Source organism: Homarus americanus, unplaced genomic scaffold (assembly GCF_018991925.1).
Source record: "Homarus americanus isolate GMGI-L3 unplaced genomic scaffold, GMGI_Hamer_2.0 scaffold48226, whole genome shotgun sequence".
NCBI lineage: Eukaryota > Metazoa > Arthropoda > Malacostraca > Decapoda > Nephropidae > Homarus > Homarus americanus.
The window spans coordinates 307,689-327,525 of NW_024730579.1; the positions used below are offsets into that span (position 1 = coordinate 307,689).

The 19,837-nt window shown below is 42.8% G+C and overlaps 1 protein-coding gene across 1 annotated transcript in view; it reads left to right on the forward strand.

Moving 5' to 3' along the window:
* Positions 1-9,110: 9,110 nt before the first annotated feature.
* Positions 9,111-19,837, forward strand: part of LOC121867041 (adenylyl cyclase-associated protein 1-like) — a 116,637-nt gene continuing 105,910 nt past the window's right edge. The window contains exon 1 of the mRNA XM_042366794.1: positions 9,111-9,141. Within this exon, the coding sequence (XP_042222728.1) occupies positions 9,126-9,141 (16 nt within the window). The 5' untranslated portion in view covers positions 9,111-9,125. The remainder of the gene's footprint in view (positions 9,142-19,837) is intronic.

The following is a 19,837-nucleotide window of genomic DNA, read 5'->3' on the forward strand; positions in this document are numbered from 1 at the left end:
TGGCGGAGGGAGTCTGGACGGGTCATGTCCTCGCCCTACCCTCCTATCTCCCCCCCTAACCCCCTCACCCGCGGGTGTGTGTGTTGCCCCACCACCACCACAACTGTCATCATTCACCACCACCCCCTTCCCTCTGCCAGTCTTGTCATTATAAGTTGTCAGGCCCCCGCGCGCTGCGGGTGCCTTCATGTGCCTCCAGGCATCGTCACTGGTGCTGTGCTACCATGTGTATACGCTCTACTGGCAAAATAAACTTATTTAGCTAGTCCGTGTTTTGTTGTCCCCCACCCACCCACTTTACACTGTAACATGTGTTATACATTACAGCCTGGTGCCACGTACGCCAGGCGTCACGTACGCCAGGCCCCACGTACGCCAGACTCCACGTACGCCAGGCGCCAGTGCTTATTGAAAGGTAGAGGTTGTGAAGCTGGGAAGGTGGTGGTCACTTGAGGCCCCTGACTAGGTCTCTTGATCCTTGAGTCCCTCTCTATGGCGATCATTGATCACGTCCCCTGCTAAGATCCTTAATCACTTCAGGTCCCTGTCTTAGGGCTACACAATAAGGTAAATAAATATAATGGGCCGTACCCTCACTTAGTGTGGTGTAGCAGTCATAACTTGCTTCCATAATATCTACATTCAGGCTTAAACCTCACTCACCCCCCCCCACCAGGACCACACCGCCACCACCTTCCTACGCTTCACCACCGAGTGGTGTGTCAGCTAACATACTACACTAATACAGCTACCAACTAGTGTAGTAACTTAGTCATATAGACAATATGCACCATGCCTAAATAAAGTGTGCAACATGGCTCAATAGACAGCATGTAACTTGGCTAAATAGATAATAAATAGCTTGGCCAAAGTAGACATAACTTGAAGAAATGAGTGGCACTAACTTTCAGCAGTTTGTAGACGACCCCCGGGAACATCGGCTGACGTTGGACAAACACATTACTCAAGAGTTGATGATGAGCCTTTAGAGGTAGTTGACGGTAGTTTATTGAACTGTGTAATTAAGAAAGTGACACTGGTGGTTGATTGCAAATCTGGGGGGACACCAGGGGAGCGTATGGTATATTTAAAGCCTCCTCCTCTCTCCCACACGTGATGCTCCAACATATGTTCCCGCCACCAGCTATCCACCTCCTACTCCTGCGTGGAATTTCTCTTCATTTTATAGTATTTTGAAAACTTTTCTCTGTCTAGAACTTTTGCTGTCTTTCTACGTCTAGATCGTCCTCCTTTTTATCAAGAACTTCGTGTCTATTTCTATATAGAACTTCTGTCATTTTCAATCTAGAACACTATATATATAATATATATACAGTATATATATATATATATATATATATATATATATATATATATATATATATATATATATATATATATATATATATATATCCTGTTTGTTTGTATCTAGAACTAGTGTTTATATTTAGTGCTTCTGGTTTTATCCAGAAATTCCTGTCTGTATATATCGATAAATTTCTTATCTCTTCCTACAACTCTCCTCATTTTATATATTAACTCCTATCTGTTCCTATTTAGTAATTTTCTGAAATATATAAAAAATCTGTCCTTTTTACATAGAACTTGTCTATCTGTCTAGAACTATCCCCTGTACTGTCTCACACACTATTCATTACTCTCTCTCTCTCTCTCTCTCTCTCTCTCTCTAGATATCGTCTCCTTTAGCCAAAAATCACAGGGTTAGGGTGGTAATGGGAACCTGACATGGGCGGGGTGCTGTGCTGATGATAGGCTCACAACACCCCTCTACCCCCCTTCCATCTGGGTATTGAGACGAGGTTGAGACAGTGAGACGGGTCAAGGCTCCTCAATGAAAAGGAAAGCTTGCTAAGTTCCCTCCCTCCTCACACCACTCTCTCTCTCTCTCTCTCTGACACACACTTCGTTTGGTGTTGCTCTTCTCTTTTCTTCTTTTTCCTTTTCTTTGACTTATTCCCTTTCGTTATATTAGTTTTCCTTTTCTATTTTTCTTCCTCCTCCTCGTTTTTTTTTTATATAAATTTTACTTGTATTTTTTCCAGTGTTCATTCGGGGTTTTTTCCTATTTGTTTTTTCCATTTATGTTTTCAGTGTTTTCTCTGTTACCATTGTCGCTTTTATTTCTTTCTTTTTATTATTTTCAGATTTTTCTTTCTTCGGCGTCCTGTCACTCTTGCACTTGATTCTCTTCTGCTTCTATTTTTAACTCTTCTTAATTTCTTCTGTTTTGTTCTTGTTTCTTTACTGTCAGCTGAGGGAACTGACTATCTTTCTAGACAGATAAATAAATAGTCAGTTCCCTCAGCTGTGACAGTAAAGAAACAAGAGCAAAAGCGAAAATAGTGAGTGATAGTCTCTCTCTCTCTCTCTCTCTCTCTCTCTCTCTCTCTCTCTCTGTGTCTGTCTGTCTGTCTGTCTGTCTGTCTCTCTCTCTCTCTCTCTCTCTCTCTCTCTCTCTCTCTCTCTCTCTGTCTGTCTGTCTGTCTGTCTGTCTGTCTGTCTGTCTGTCTGTCTGTCTGTCTGTCTGTCTGTCTGTCTGTCTCTCTCTCTCTCTCTCTCTCTCTCTCTCTCTCTCTCTCTCTCTCTCTCTCTCTCTCTCTCTCTCTCTCTCTCTCTCTCTCTCTCTGTTTGTCTGTCTGTCTGTCTGTCTGTCTATGTGCCTGTCCACCCGTCTCTCTCCTCAGTATTCCTTTATCATCCTACACACAAGAGTCACTGATGATGTCTATACATGAAATTTGTCACGAGTTTAAAGGTTAATGAGATATGTATGGTAATGCACAGTAAATGGTATGTGGATTACATAAACAATGACCTAACTGTCAGAAACCGGCAGTGAAGTAAAACCTCTATATGGAGGGGAAAATCCGTTATATCGAGGACCCGTTATGTCAAACCTTCATCTAACGAATCATATGGAGAGAAGAGTCCGTTATATAGAGGTTTCAGTGTACAGGTGTTATTGTTATTACTACTACTACTACTACTATTACTACTACTACTATTATTATTATTATTATTATAGTGAAGAGGAACATATGTGCAGAAATCCATTTATTTTTTATTTTACTTGAATAACGTTTCCAAATGACATGTTACATATTGTTGATATTAATGAATGTCCGCGAAAAAAAAGGTACCTATACAAACATTGGTACAGTATGCAGGAAATTACTTCAAGGATAAAAAAACGTTTCAAAAGTGATGTTTGGCGGGGGGGGTTTTTCTCGAGGGGTAATGGCATTGAGGGCAACGTTGGTTTAGCATGTAAATGAACAGTATATATTGACACGAACATTTATGAGTTAGAAAAATATACAAACATGAAGTAAACGTTTAAAACAGAAGCCTAGAACTAAAAGGTCATAATTATATATATATCTTAAAAACAATACTAAATCGTTTAAGGAAACCAAATGACAGTTAAAAATATCCACATGTTTTGGAAACCAGCTTTTAACAGTTTCCTTTGGCTCTATCCTGGTGAAAGGGACTTACTGTCTGCTTGTGTTCGTTTGTTTACACTGTTTATGTACATGAGTTACTGGAGTTGTTTGATGATTTTTATCCATTATCATTCTATCTTTATATATTTATATATCTATTATCTATATCATTCTTATCTAAAATAACGTTTGTCTATGCTTGTATATTTAGTTCAATCGAGGTCTTTCCTGAATATATAATATATCCACTTGTCCATCCATCTATCTAACCATCCATCCAACCATCCTTCCATCCCCTAAATCATCCAACCAGCCGTCTATCTAACCATCCATCCAACCATCCTTCCATCCCCTAAATCATCCAACCAGCCATCTATCTAACCATCCATCCACCCATCCTACCACCCATCCATCCCACCATCCATCCACCCATCCAACAAAGTATCTATTCTTCTATCCATCCATCATAACAAGTGGAAAAGTTCGCTAAATAAACAGAAAAGTGTGAAATTTTACACCACCGCATCTCTTCATAGTAATTATATATACACGTATACTGTATATTAACATGGGGTATATCTCTTACTGATGATATGTACTTAGAGCGCTCATTAAAGTGGCGCGAAAGAGATATATAATGGCGCTTTGCTGCTTCGTGCTACAATAAAGAGAGAGAGAGGTGGAGAAAGAACTGGGGATAGCGAGGGAGAGAAAGCGATGGAGAGAACTGGAGAAAGGTGGTTAAACAGGGAGAGAGAGAGGGGGGGGGGGGGGGGGGTTAAAGTGAGAGATACACTGGTATATTTGGTTGTAATGTGAACTGTAATAACGTTCTTCATGTTGGATGTTTATGGGAGAGAAATTCAGGCTGGTCATATACTTAACACCGGCAAGACTGCATGGTCGGGGGACTCTCAAAGGTTCCTACGTTGAATTTTCCTCGTAACTGAATATCTAGAATTACGCTGAGACTCTACCTTAACTTGATAGGGGTCCAGAACTCCCCAAAATGGTGTGAGAATTACGCTGAGACTCTACCTTAACTTGATAGGGGTCCAGAACTCCCCATAATGGTGTGAGAATTACGCTGAGACTCTACCTTAACTTGATAGGGGTCCAGAACTCCCCAAAATGGTGTGAGAATTACGCTGAGACTCTACCTTAACTTGATAGGGGTCCAGAACTCCCCAAAATGGTGTGAGAATTACGCTGAGACTCTACCTTAACTTGATAGGGGTCCAGAACTCCCCAAAATGGTGTGAGAATTACGCTGAGACTCAAGTGTATTTTGGATGCGTTATTTCCGAGGGATAATGGACGTAACTGTTATATTATTTAAACTGGCCTCGGACACTTGATCATGGATGCTGGCGAAGTTAACTGGTGAAAGCTTAAATGTTGGGTACTGGTGATCGTAACTGATGAAAGTTCGAATGTTGGATGCTGGTGATGGTAACTGATGAAAGCTTAAATGTTGTATGCTGGTGATGTTAACTGATGAAAGCTTAAATGTTGGGTGCTGGTGATGGTAACTGATGAAAGCTTAAATGTTGGGTACGGGTGATGGTAACTGATGAAAGCTTAAATGTTGGGTACTGGTGATGGTAACCGGTGAAAGCTAAAATGTTGGGTGCTGGTGATGGTAACTGGTGAAAGCTTGAATGTTGGATGCTGGTGAAAGCTAAAATGTTGGGTGCTGGTGATGTTAACTGGTGAAAGATTAATGTTGGATGTTGGTGATGGTAACTGATGAAAGCTTAAATGTTGGGTGCTGGTGATGGTAACTGATGAAAGCTTAAATGTTGGGTGCTGGTGATGGTAACTGGTGAAAGCTTAAATGTTGGGTGCTGGTGATGTTAACTGATGAAAGCTTAAATGTTGGGTGCTGGTAATGGTAACTGGTGAAAGCTTAAATGTTGGATGCTGGTCATGTTAAATGATTAAAGCTTAAATGTTGTATGCTGGTCATGTTAACTGATTAAAGCTTAAATGTTGTATGCTGGTGATGTTAACTGATGAAAGCTTAAATGTTGGGTGCTGGCGATGTTAACTGATGAAAGCTTAAATGTTGGGTGCTGGCGATGTTAACTGGCGAAAGCTTAAATGTTGGATGCTGGTGATGGTAACTGGTGAGAGCTTAAATGTTGTATGCTGGTGATGTTTGGTGACTAGTCCCAAAATGTTAGCAATGTTAAGCGGGCGCCTCGTAAAGTTTGTATGAAAGTTAGTGCACGACCCTGAGCCCGGGGTATACGGGTATGGTTACTACGAGAGATTAGATTAGGAGGGGGGGGGGCGTTAGTGTAGGGTAGGAGAGATAGAGAGGGGTGGAAGGGTGATTCTGATTGAGAGGGAGTGGGGTGAGTATGGAGTTGAGGCCAGTGGGAAGATGTGGGGTGAGGGGAAGGAGAGGGAAGTGAAGAGAGACGGTGAGGTATATGGGGATTGGGGGGGTGAAGTGGAGGGAGGGAGGGGGGAGGAGGAGGGATTGGGGGATATGGAGGGGTTGGAGACTACCCACTCTAAATTGGTACCGGGCGCGGCGTGCCTCCCAAGGTCACCCCTCTCCTCCTCCCTCCCTCTACGACCACGCCCAGCTCCATGCACGTATGTTACCCTCCTGTACCTCTACTACCCCCCGTTGATGACAAGCCCTCCATGCCCCACATGCATGCACATATTTTCCTCAAATACATTTCATGTAAACTTTCCTCTATTCACAGCGGCGTTAAACAAACTCCTTTATTCTCATTGGCATTATACACTTACACTTCTTTATGCCATACACTTAAACTCACCCACTCATACTTAAATGGTTTGTATAGTCCAGTTTAAACACCTTTACATACACGGTGACACGCACACTCCGCTAGAAATTCTTACTACAGGCAGAAGACAAGACTGGCGAATGTTCGTCTGACAAGGCTTACGTCATTTGGGAATGGAGGGAAACACCAGACGATATTCACTGATTGTGCTGGCGTTGTTTTAATGGTATGGGGCAAAGACTTACACCCTGGATGAGTCTAGCCTCAAGTATAAACACGTAAACTCATACTTAAGTTTGGTCCTAAGAAAAATAAACACTTGAGATGCCCACCGCCTTCCCCTCCTCCTCCTATCACTTGGTATATGAGTCGTGTTTGTGTGCAGGTGTCCAGGCAAGTGACTCAGCTGATGACCAGAACACGGTAGAGTTGCGGACACCTGAGAAATAGATCAGCTGATGAACAAGACACGGGATTTGTTGTTGTTGAGATCAGCTGATGGCTTAAAAACCCAACACTATCAGCTAATGAAGAAAACAGTTGGTGGTCTATAACAACTATACCATCTTGTTATTAATAATTATTAGTATTAGTATTATCTTTAACTTTCATGGAGGAGAATTCAAATAAATACCTAAGTGTTGCTGGGTTTGGACTGTGGTTGGAGAGTTGGTAGGTACAGAAAGCTGGTGGCCGCCACCACTACTACTTTTTCCTGGGGGCCGGTGGTGGGGTGAGATAAATAGGCCTGGCTCACCCTCCCTCCCTCCCTCCCACCCGCCCGCCTCGCTCTACTGCTATTGGAAGGGGAGAGGCTTGTTGTCGGGGTGTCTTAAGGGAAGCTACTGAGTCTAGTTTGGGAGAGACTTGTAGCTTCGACATGGAGGACTTGTAGCCCACGGGAGAGTAGGTTGGGAATTGAGGTTGTAATTCCTACATAGGAAGAGGTTAGTGCCGATTGTCTGAAGTGGCATGTGAATCTTGCGTGGAAGGAAGTGGGGGGGGGGGCTTGTGGTTTTGGAGTATACCCAGAGGAGGTTGGTGAGTAAGTTTGTAGTCCTACATAGAAAAGAGCAAGTAGCTATTGTTTAGGAGGAAGCTTGGGATGGCTCATAGCCCTAACGTGGATGAAAAACAGGCTCGTAGTTCAACACCGGAGAAAGCCGAATGGCCGTATGTTGGGGGAATTTTGTGGTCCTGGATGAAGTAGGTTGCTTGTAGTCTTTCATTAGAGGAGGCTACTAACTAGTATGTTGAAGAAGAAGCTTGTAACCGCGGAGTGAAGAAGGTTGTTCGTAGTATATACTTGTAGCCTGAGGGTGAAGAAGAGAGAGGCTTAAACACCAGTTTAAAGAGGAAGCTACTGACCTTGGGTGAGGCTTAACCAAATAGGCTCCTCTCACCCTGACACCATGGCTTAACATAGCGGCACCTACAGAGAGGAGGAAGGGGGGAGCACTAAAGAAAAAGAGGAGGCGACCGCTGAGGAAGATGAGGTTTATGAGTAGTAGGCGGCCGCTGAGGAGGAGGGGGGTGATGTGTAGATAAGAGGGGAATGAAAGAGCGCTTGTAGAGACGGTGATTCAAACTAAAGAAGGTTAAGGGTGTCGCGCGTAAATGCTCATCATCATAAAATCTAGACGCTTGAAGGAGAGGACCTCATCCAGCTACGACACCATGATGGCTTTTCAGAGGTATCGTATTGGTAAAAAAAAAAATTCCCCTTGATATGAAGACTGTATTTAACTAGCTCACATTGTACTTCCAACACAGGGATAGATTCTGAAAGGTTAGCGCATAGAATGATCTCATTTACTGTTAACATGGGAACTCATCTAACTGATTCACTTAAACTACAGCACATACATGTATTCAGAAAGGGTCACTTGCACTACAGCACAGATGGTCCAAAATGGTTGGTGTGCTAAACTAGGTGTAATTTGCTATTTGTTGACTGCTAACTGGGAATGCTCGTAAAAGTGAAGGGGTTTGTATGGAATAGTGAAGGTTTATGTTGGTACTTGGTGAATGTATTTGACTGGTAATTACACAGCTGTGACTCTTCAGTGTACACGTTGGTGTGACCAGCTTAAATACTCTGATCTTTATGGATTTTATTATGTATTGTTACCATGTCGAAAGGAACGCGGTGGTTGAGTGGACAGTTCTCGTCTATGCCTTTAAGAGGAGCTGGTATGCACCTGGGGCACCCTTACCTGACTTGAGTACAGTGCCTCATGTGTTACTAAAGGCTTAACGTTCCCTGCTGTATATCTCCACTACTCATAACATTGTTAGAATCTCTGTACTTGTACCTGTCCTTGTGTTATGATGTTTGAGGAAATAAGTTTCCATATTCTCTTGGATGTCTCAAGATAAACACAATGTAGACGTCATATCCCCCCATCATTTATAACTTTTAAAGCAGTTAACACCAATGTCAGGAGACGCTTTTGTCTGTAGAATACAATAATGCCGTCTGTCTCAAGAGAAACCGAGACAGATTGTGTTGCGTGTACATTCTGTCTGCACGGTATTATAGTAGGTCAGTAGAAGTGTCAGAGTGGTAAGTAGATTTAAAACCTACAAATCACAGGGCTGATGGTACCCTTGTGTTGGTAGATACTTGTTTATTATTTACTCTGGCTATTATCTCCCTATGTACAGTACTTGTACAACACGACGACGTCACTTGAAATATCTTGTTGTGAACAACTAATGGAGCGAGAAGTATGCATGTATCTGAATATGTACAGTATATATGCTTATACTTACTTAACGTAGGCTGTACCATTTACATTATTACGTTCCAGAACAGGAGGGTGTGAGGTAGTAGACGAATAGCTGGAAGTTTAATGTGGAGGAGGAGGAGTGAAGCAAGAGGTTGGTCATGACGATACATGCGGGTCAGTGCAGCTTATGGTTCAATATGTAATTTCCTTGGTATTCTGGGCCAGAGAGAGTCAGTGTGAGTGTAAAGAGAGAACGAGTGTGTGTGTGTGGGTAAGTACGTTAGGAGCAGCCGGTGGATAAGCAAGTAAGGCCGACCTGTTTTTGTGGCGGAGGTGAGAGCAACTTCATGTACTCATTTCCAGCGGCCTAGTACCAGGGTCCGGCCCCGTCCAGCTCTGGCCTTCGTGTGTGTGTATGTGTGTGTGAGGATCATAGACGACCAAGGTCCATCTACCAAACACAAACATTCCGGTTTAGTGTTACTGACACACCAAGTGATCCATCCCAGCTGTGTCCCCCACCACTTTGATGATGATAGCAGGTTCTTTGACTATAATCTGTGGATGTGTTTAGGAAGTGAAGTTGATGAAAATAGTAAACATCATCATCAATAGACTTCACTTAATAGAAGAGCCAGTTCACGCCCATTGTTTTTTTGTTTTTTTTTTCTTTTATTGGGCACCCCCCTACATCCTCTTGTAAGGTGAAGCGCAGAAGCGTTTACAGCGCCCAACAGGGAAGCATGCTAAGTTCATGCTTGCCTTTATGACTCATGAGTTAAGGGCGTAGAAGCCTGAAGAGTCAAGGGCGTAGAAGCCCGAGGAGTCAATGGTTTTTTATGTCATCAAGTTTTTGGAAGCTCCAACAACTTGTCCCTGAATACGAATTCGCACTTTCGATTTACACCAGGTACCTACTTTACTGCTAGGTGAAGAGGGACTAATGGGGGCTAGGAAGTAAGTCCAAACAACTTCCACCAGCCCGGGAATCGAACCCGTGACATCTCGCTTGCGAGGCAAGAACGGTACCGCTTCTACCACCGGTCCCTCACCGTCCGTTGGTTCGTTTATCAAGTGTTGTGACCTTGACCTTTTGATCCTATTAACATCGTACAGTTCCAGGGGTTGTTGGGTGAGTGTCTGTGCCGAGTATGATTGGTGTCGCACTTGAGGTTGTCGAGGTATACTGCCTACACACTTGTAAACAGAGACGGCATTGACTGCTCTACTCTCGCGACGACCCCATTAACCTGAGTGATGATATCTATTGCAAGGTGATAATTATCTAGGGATAGTAAAAACAGGGTGAAGAGGAGTAATAGTAGTCAAGTCTTGGCATTCAACTACAAACGTCAACCATTATTACTATGCAAACTATTGACACCCACCCATGACATGCCCGAGGAGTTAAGTGTTGCATGCATACCACGCTGGTCATGGTGGTGAGGCAACGATAGGGTACATACGTCACCCCTCTTAAGAGCCGCGGTACGAATTGCAGACTTACAGTTCTCAATGGACTGTTTTGGTGGTGTGTTGCGGGAGTGGCGAGGTTGTTGGTGTGGGTGGGTGGTATGGCTGTGTGTGGGTGTTGGTAGGTGGGTGGTAAGGATGTGCTGGAAGGTGGGTGGTATGGCTGTGTGTGGGTGTTGGAAGGTGGGTGGTAAGGATGTTGGAAGGTGGGTGGTATGGCTGTGTGTGGGTGTTGGAAGGTGGGTGGTAAGGATGTGATGGTAGGTGGGTGGTAAGGATGTGTTGGAAGGTGGGTGGTATGGCTGTGTGTGGGTGTTGGTAGGTGGGTGGTATGTGCTGGAAGGTGGGTGGTATGGCTGTGTGTGGGTGTTGGAAGGTGGGTGGTAAGGATGTGATGGTAGGTGGATGGTGAGGATGTGTTGGAAGGAGGGTGGTATGGCTGTGTGTGGGTGTTGGTAGGTGGGTGGTAAGGCTGTGTGGGTGTTAGAGGTGCTAAGTGATTGGTAAGGATGTGTGTGTGGTGTGTGTGTGTGTGTGTGTGTGTGTGTGTGTGTGTGTGTGTGTGTGTGTGTGTGTGTGTGTGTGTGTGTGTGTGTGTGTGTGTGTAGGTCACGTCCCTGGCTCCTGGCTTTGCCGCTGCGAGTGAGTGCAATCAAAATAAACACATTCTTGTCCTCTCAGAGATGGAAGCTCTGTTTGAATGCTCTGGCATGTGGACCCGCTTCGCAATCACAGACACGCGGACACACACACAGACACACATATACGAACATACACACACACACACGTACGAGAACACTTAAAGAACACACACGGACACATGGAACACTACGGGAACACTTCATGGGCGCACACACACACACATACTTTTTCAATAAACAATTATTATTATTATTATTATTATTATTATTATTATTATTATTATTATTATTATTATTATTATTATTATTATTATTTTTATTATTTTTATTATTATTACTACACACACACAAAAAGAAAAAAAACAGCCAAGGGACCCCCCCAACACGCTACACGTGGCAAACTCATAGCCAAAATACCTCGATTCGATTCCGGCCAGACACACCGTCGGACGAGCTCTCTTTAAACACCACCTGCTTGGCCGTCGCTTAGCACGGAGAAAAATGGGCGCTTGGGTGAAGGTGGCATTTATGGTGAGGGCACTCTAGGGGATGACCACAACTCTGAGGAGGAGCCGGAGAGCCACTTTCAGGAGGGTGACCACCGATGAACAGTTGGCAGTAATTTATGTAAGCCATGTGTGTAGACTGGTGTGGTGTGGGGCGCTTCATCTTACTTGATTTGGTGCAGAAAAATGCCATCAAAACAATCTATAATAATGACCTTGCCAGAAAATTTCCAGCATTGCTCATTCGTAGGGATATCGCATCGCTTTCTCAGTTGTAGATGTTTCCACAGTCAGTGTTCTGGTGAGCTGCAATTATTACACACCTTCAGTTGGTCTATGAGGGCATCTGGGAAATTTTTGCAGAACTTTGCCAACCAAACTCAGTTATACCCTGAACTGGCACTCCTTGGAACTCCCTGCCTCAGTGTTTTTCGGTCTTATAACCTCCGTTAGTTCAGATGATCTGTTTCGGATATATCCTGCCTGAATCAAGGGAACGTCTCGGTAAATAGATTTGACGACTACACTTGGCTGGTGTCTCCCCGGGGTTTCTGTTTGCCCCCAACAAGAAATATAATAAATAAATGGGGGGGGGGGATGTAGAGTGAGTCATACCCTTAGCTAGAGAGCATGAAGAAGCTATTAGATTGTAGTGTCCCTGGTGTGTGTTGGGGGCGCTCAGGGGAATGACCTCAGGAGGATCTGGTGAACTACACACTGGGGAATGGTCACGACAATAGGAAGGAGGGATCGTGAGTGAGCCAGAGTTCGGATTCACAAAGATTTTATTTTTATTTTATTTTTTAATTTTGTCTTAAACTGTAACAAATAAATAGATCTGGTTGAGGTAGTCATGGTATAATATCGGTCTCAATGTGTATGTTATATCTAGGCTTACCTAAATTCAGCCAAATAGTTATTTTTTCACTCCAACATTAACTCAGAAAATTAATTACACGGAGGTTTGAGAGGTAGTGTGAAGACTTAGAGTTATAAGAACGTTTGGCTTTTTCCATTTTAAGAATAATTTTTTTTTTCATTATCAGGACAAAACAAGAGGCTGTAGTTAGAGCCATTAATAGGATACACACATGTTGGGTTCATTGTAAACAGATATATGATGAATGTATGTCAGACTCACTGTAGAGGAACTCAGTATGGAGTAATAGAGAGCCCCAGGTCACGTTACCTTACAACAACAAACTTGGGAGGTAGGTTGGGTTGGCCTACATTGATACCCTGAGTCATATGAGGTATTGTTGGAAGAGTGTAATCGTGTCGAGGTATGTCAGGGACGTATTAGGTCTTGTTGAGATGTGTCCACAATATTTATGGATCAATGTCTCTGATATAGGGTCTTGATTTGACAAGGCACTGCGACACTGTAAGATGAGGTGGTTTTCTGGATGAGTTTCGTATCTGTTCGTTTATATCTCGTTTGTAGTTTTGTGTTTCTATTTGTCTATACTGATGGTGGAAATGACTGGAGGAATGATTAGAGAAGTGAGTGACTTGAGGAGTGATAGGTAGAGTGGTGAGAGGACAGGTGTGGTGTAGGTGTGGCGGCGGCGGTGGCAGCGGTATCTTGGAGGAGTGCCTGGGTAGTGCCAGACGGCTGTGGTGGTAGATCCCTGACACCCCCCCCCGTCCCCGTCCCCTGTTGGCACCACCACCACAGTACCGCTACACACCTATATTTAGCAACTGACATTCTCTTCTCTCCTCTTCTCTTCCATTTTCTCTCTCTTTCTCGTCGTTCAGGTGATGGAAGTTTCCTTTCTGTGTGTGTGTGTGTGTGTGTGTGTGTGTGTGTGTGTGTGTGTCGCTCTTCTTTCTCCGTATTGAGGCGATTGATGTCGAGCTATATGACAAGGCGCCGTCTACCACCACCTCGTTTCTCTCTCTGTTCACGTGCGCTGTGTTCAGATGGTTCAAGTCTACAACAGATAATTTCACCTCTCCTATCTCGCTCTGCTCACAATTGTATCTTGGTTGTTTGAATGGTTACTGTGTATAGTACATTAAAGAGACTTCCCTATCTCACCACTGTCGCCGTGTGTTTAAATTTATATATTTTTTGCGTCTCTCTTTCGCTGTTTTACCACCTCACTGTCTCCTCAATAACAGATGCCAAGGTGACCCGCCCTAGACGCGGCTGAGCCTCTTACCAGCATGTTTACTTTTACTCAACTAGGTTTTTCTGATCCTTAGCTTTGGTGTGTTGGTGCCGGTGCTGGTTGACGTGTATATGGTACTGTACATCTTCCGGCCATGGCACCGAGAATCTACTGATAGTTGTTTGTCTTGTTAATTCATGGAGAAAAAATGACGGAGTAATTCGTTAATGGTGATGGCTGTTGTACCGTTTGTTTTTATTTTACACTTATCGCTGTTAAATAGTTTTGGAAAATTGTTTAAACGTCATTTTTGTTAGCATTTTAAGACGTAATGATATTTGTTTTTCCCATCATTTTTAATTCTTGAAAAAAAATCGTTTTCATTTGAATTGTTGTTGGAGTAACTCTAATATTTTTTTTATAGTTGTTACACTATTGAAATACTTGGGTTTACTTTTTTGTCTGTTTTACGAGAATGTGAGAATTTATACTACTGTTTTGGCGTCTTGTTAATTCTGTGAGACAAACGTTAGTATTACATATATATATATATATATATATATATATATATATATATATATATATATATATATATATATATATATATATATATATATATATATATATATATATATATATATATATATATATATACACACACACACATATACTGTGTATATATACAGTATATATATAATGTTTATATATATATGTATATGTATATATATGTATATATATATATATGTATACTGTATATATATATATATATATATATATATATATATATATATATATATATATATATATATATATATATATATATTAGGAGGTGGTGGTTATATTAACCTCCTTGTTTAAAAGTACATTTACTGATAAAATTTCCTGGACACTAGACAATATCTGGCATCTATTTACAGGGTCATCTAGGTAAGGGGAGTGGGTTGTGATATTAACATTTATTTCGTCAGACTTTTCTTTATTGTGGTGATTAGTCGTGCTAATCTGGCATTATGTTTATTGAGGCAGCGTCCACTAGGTATAAACCAATCTTATATCACCCACGAGTACAGTAGGTGCTTGATATTGGGGAATGTCCAGGGAATTTGGGTCATACCTGTACTTACCTGTTTAGTATAAATCACCTTGATGGTAATTTGAGAACTTGGAGGAACGATTGGAGCAGTGACTGGAGGAACAACAGGACTGACTGGAGGAACACTAAGAAAAGTGACTGAGGGAAAACTTGGAGTGACTGGAGGGACGATTAGAGGAATGACTGTAGATACAACTGGAGGAACTGGATATTTGTCAGTCCCAGTTTACGGAAGGAAGGAAGGAAAGGGGGGGGGGGATGGAAGGAGGGCAGGCCGTGGTGTAACCTGCCTGGCAACCATCGCTTATGATAGATGGTGAGAATTGAGGGTTGTATTATTAGCCTGTGGGAGGGCGATGCTCTGGTAATGGAGAGACTGGTGGTGGTAGGTGGTGGTGGTGGTAGAGGTGGCAGTGGTAGATGGTGGTAGATGGTGGCAGTGGTGGTAGATGGTTGCAGTGGTGGTGGTGGTAGTGTTGGTAGATGGTGGTAGCTGGTTGTGTTGATGGTAGGTGGTGTCAGTGGTGGTAGGTGGTGGCAGTGTTGGTGGCAGATGGTGGCAGTGGTGGTAGGTGGTGGTGGTAGGTGGTGGTGGTGGTAGAGGTGGCAGTGGTAGATGGTGGTAGATGGTGGCAGTGGTGGTAGATGGTTGCAGTGGTGGTGGTGGTAGTGTTGGTAGATGGTGGTAGCTGGTTGTGTTGATGGTAGGTGGTGTCAGTGGTGGTAGTGTTGGTGGTAGATGTATGCGTGTGTTTTGTTCACTGAGAAAACTTTAAGCTGTACAAACATATGTTTTTAGCCTAAGTCAGCCTGACAAGACGGACGATGTTCTCATCCTCTCAGCTGGTCACGAGGAAAACTTAACACGAACCGATCGATGTCTCAGAATCCGAGGAAAGGTTGATAACATCATTACTTCTTGAAATACCCTGAAAATTCTCTACGTAATCCTATCAGCTGTGCCAGGATTTTTATTTTGTTCAAGCTGTGATCATCTTTGCTATGGTGATTGATATGTTATTTATTTACCAGTTGTCAGGATTAAAGTTATTATACTCGGGAACGTTGATAATTCTATGATAGATGATATATTGTATTCATTATCCTAGAAGTTATTTAGGATATAGAATCCTTGCCAAGCGGTTGACATTCCTCTTTCCAGCTGTTAGGATTACGTCTTTGAAAATCCTTACTAGGAGGTTGACAGCTGTTAGGAGTGTACAGGGCGGGCTTGAAACGACTGACACGTGACATGTAGGAGTCTCTGTATATATGTTTTACGTGTGTATATGGTGTATGATGTTGAGTACTGTATGGTGTATGTTGTATATGGTGAATGATATGTATGGTGTGTATGTTGTATAGTATAGTCACGGTGTATGATGTATGTTGTGTTTAGTGTATGATCATGTCTTTTGTGTATGGTGTATTTCTGATCCATGGTGATGACAATGGCAGAATTTTACATAAGTTTAAAATATGAGTCTTGTTATTTCTCGCTCACTATATTAACGTGGAAAACTCCCACAATGGTCCAGGTATCGGTGCTCCAGCTGTACGACTACCAGGTGTGTTGAGGTTATAAAATCATACGACACAACAGTACCGCTTCGTGGGTTTGTTGGCTAGGGTTACTGAACCATGGGTCAGAGAGTGCTTTTGTAGGCCATGTGCTGGGATGATTAAGGCACTGTGACTCGTTTGACTGGATATTTCAGATTACGGGAGAGTGAGGAAGGGTCTCTCTCTCTCTCTCTCTCTCTCTCTCTCTCTCTCTCTCTCTCTCTCTCTCTCTCTGTCTCTCTCTGTCTCTCTGTCTCTCTGTCTCTGTTCCCTGCCTCTCTCTCTCTCTCTCTCTCTCTCTCTCTCTCTTTATTGATCGCTGGTATAACAAGGATATTTCGTTTCCAATCCTTCAAGCATTAATTATCCAGGTTGCATGTTGAAGGCGGATGGAGGAAGTTGCAAGAGGTGTTATTAGAGGAGGTAGTGCGTGATGTGGGACATTGGTTGGTTTCTAGTCTTCGAGTCGTGTTGGTAGAAAATTATTGTTGCAAGTTTGTGAAGTGTGATGCTTATGGATGATGGATAGTGCACCAGATGTTAGTTGAAAATGTTGCAGAGTCATTGAAAAAAGTTGCATGTTGATTAAGGATGTTTTTTAAAAAGTGAGAATGTTGTAGGAAGGTGTTAACGAGTAAAAGTTGCAAGGGAGAGGATTTTGCAAGAGGATTTATTCAAGAATGTTAGGCGTTAATGAGGGACGTTGCCGGAGATGAAAGGTTTTACGAAAGGTGGTGTTAAGCCGTGTTGATGGGTGGATGTTACCTCACGACACCTAGGAGCAGCAAGGACTTAGGAGGGACGGAAAGGGGGGGATTGGGGGGTAAAAATAGATCCCTCCAGAGTATGCCGGCAGTCGCTGTACAAGAGGGGAGGAACACACACACACACACACGCAAGAGACCAAATAATTGAAAGTCTTGGCAAATGTCACTCGAGTTTTCAGCAAGGTAGTCACAAACACGAGTCCTTCTACAGAATCTACACTACCTCGTCCTTCTACACACCCTTCCTACATACTAACTCACTTTCCCCCTTCCTACACACAACCTCTCTTCCCCCTTCCTACACACAACCTCTCTTCCCCCTTCCTACACACTACCTCCCTTCTCCCTCCCTACACACTACCTCCCTTCTCCCTCCCTACACACTACCTCCCATACACACTACCTCCCTCCCCCTTCCCACCCTCCCCCTTCCCACCCTCACCCCTCCTACACACTGCCCACAACCCACCCGCTGCTTTTGATTGGATACCGCCAATGGATAAGGAACTTGATACATTGTCATCAGAGCTGTCATTTGGGGTTTGACTTTGGTCAGAACACTTGTGACCTTCTTAGTTGTAATGATAACTGAGAGAGAGAGAGAGAGAGAGAGAGAGAGAGAGAGAGAGAGAGAGAGAGAGAGAGAGAGAGAGAGAGAGAGAGAGAGAGAGAGAGAGAGAGACTGGCTATGGGTGTGTTTCAAGGTGTTCATGTCTTCCCTTCTCTAAATGAATATACATGAATATACAAACGGGGTCATCTGAGGCCATACTAAATTAACACACACACCTACTTTTATATTAACTAAGGTAGAATTCGTAATGTTATTTGTCATTTGATAATTTTTTTTGTTTTTACGTTATAAATTGTTTGTTATAGACAGAGGTTTGGGTTGATAAGGCGAGAGTGAGTCTTGAGATCATGGTGGTTAAGGTCACGTACTGAGGAGCATGGCAAATACCTGTGTAGTGTAGAAGTAGAGGAAGATGGGATAAAGTGGGGAGATAGAGAGACGGGAATAACAAGAGGGGTAATATAGGACTGGAGGAGAAGTAGAGGAAGATAAGAAATAATATAGAGAGGTGTGCTTTAGGAGGAGATATGAGACAGAGACGGGAATAATAAGAGAGGCAGTACCCGATAGCTGAAGAGGGGGAGGAGAGGAGGATGGTAAGAAAGAAAGAAAGGAAGAAGGAAGACGTAAAAGAAACAGGAATACATGACTGATAACGTAAAGAGAAATAGAAGAAAACGGGGAATAATTTGGATAGATAAATGTGGTTAAGGAAGATACATGAGAGATAAAGAAAAATAAGAGAAGAAACAGGACCGATAACGTGGGGATAATAAAACAAATGGAGAAATGAAGGAAGAAATTGAAGAGGAAAAGAGAATAAATTTGGCAGGCAACCGATGGATACTGAAATGTCTGTCATAAACATTTTGTGTGTCAGTCGTAAATGGTTAATGGCATAATAATATGAGAAGGAGGGATAGAGACGTGTGATGAGGGGTCTTGTTAGTGGTGGCAGGATTGTGTATGTGTGAGAGAGAGAGAGAGAGAGAGGTGACGTGCAATATATATATATATACGTGTGTGTGTGTGTAGGTGTGTTTGTGTGACTGTGTGTGTTTGTTGTTCTGTTGGTAAGTGGTGTTCCTGTTGTAGGTAGTAATGGTCACCGGACACTACCTCCCTGGCCCACTCCATCACATGAGCCAGACAGCTCCAACACACCCCCGGCCACCGTGTATTGCATCTCCCTCCTACAGTATGCTTTTGGACGAACCTCAAGGGTGAGAGAGAGAGAGAGAGAGAGAGAGAGAGAGAGAGAGAGAGAGAGAGAGAGAGAGAGAGAGAGAGAGAGAGAGAGAGAGAGAGAGAGAGAGAGAGAGAGAGAGAGAGAGAGAGAGAGAGAGAGAGAGAGAGAGAGAGAGAGAGAGAGAGAGAGAGAGAGAGAGAGAGAGAGATAATAGGAAGAAATCGATAAAATGAAGAGTAATAAAATAGGAAAAGTCGATACATTGAGAGGAGAAAATGAATAGTGTGTGTCTATGTGGGGGTGATGTACGAGTCTGTCAATTCATGTAGGCCAACTAGTTTGTCTGTCTCTGTCTGTCTGGTGTACTGTACGTCTCCTCTCCGTCTTTTTGTGACCGTCTCTTTCACATACCGCTCCCTACCCTCCCTCCCATACATTACTACCTGTCGGGAACTGTCCAACAGAACTTCACGTATCGATACACAGTTAGGTCAGGTTAAATTAGGTTTGGTTAGATAATAGTTAAAGTCCTGTTAGGTTAAGTTAGGATTAGGTAAAATGAAGTCGGGTTTTGGTCATTTCATTTCAAATTTAGGTTGGATTAGATTAGGTCAGATTAGTTTAGGTCAGATTAGTTTAGGTCAGATTAGTTTAGGTCAGATTAGATTAGGTCAGATTAGTTTTATTTAGGGTTAAAGTGAGATCAAGTTTGGTTGTGATTAGGGTAAGGTTTGGGGCTCTTGTTAGGTTAAATTAGATTAGGCCTAGGTTAGGTTTAGCAAGGTTAAATTGGGTTACTTTAGGTTAGGTTAGGTTCAGTGAGGTTAAATTGGGTTACATTAGGTTAGGTTCAGCAAAATTGAATTGTTCCTTTATCGTAGTTTCGCTTCACCAAGGTTAAACGGAGTTGATTTAAGTTAGGGAGAAGTGTTTTGTACAGCTCAGGC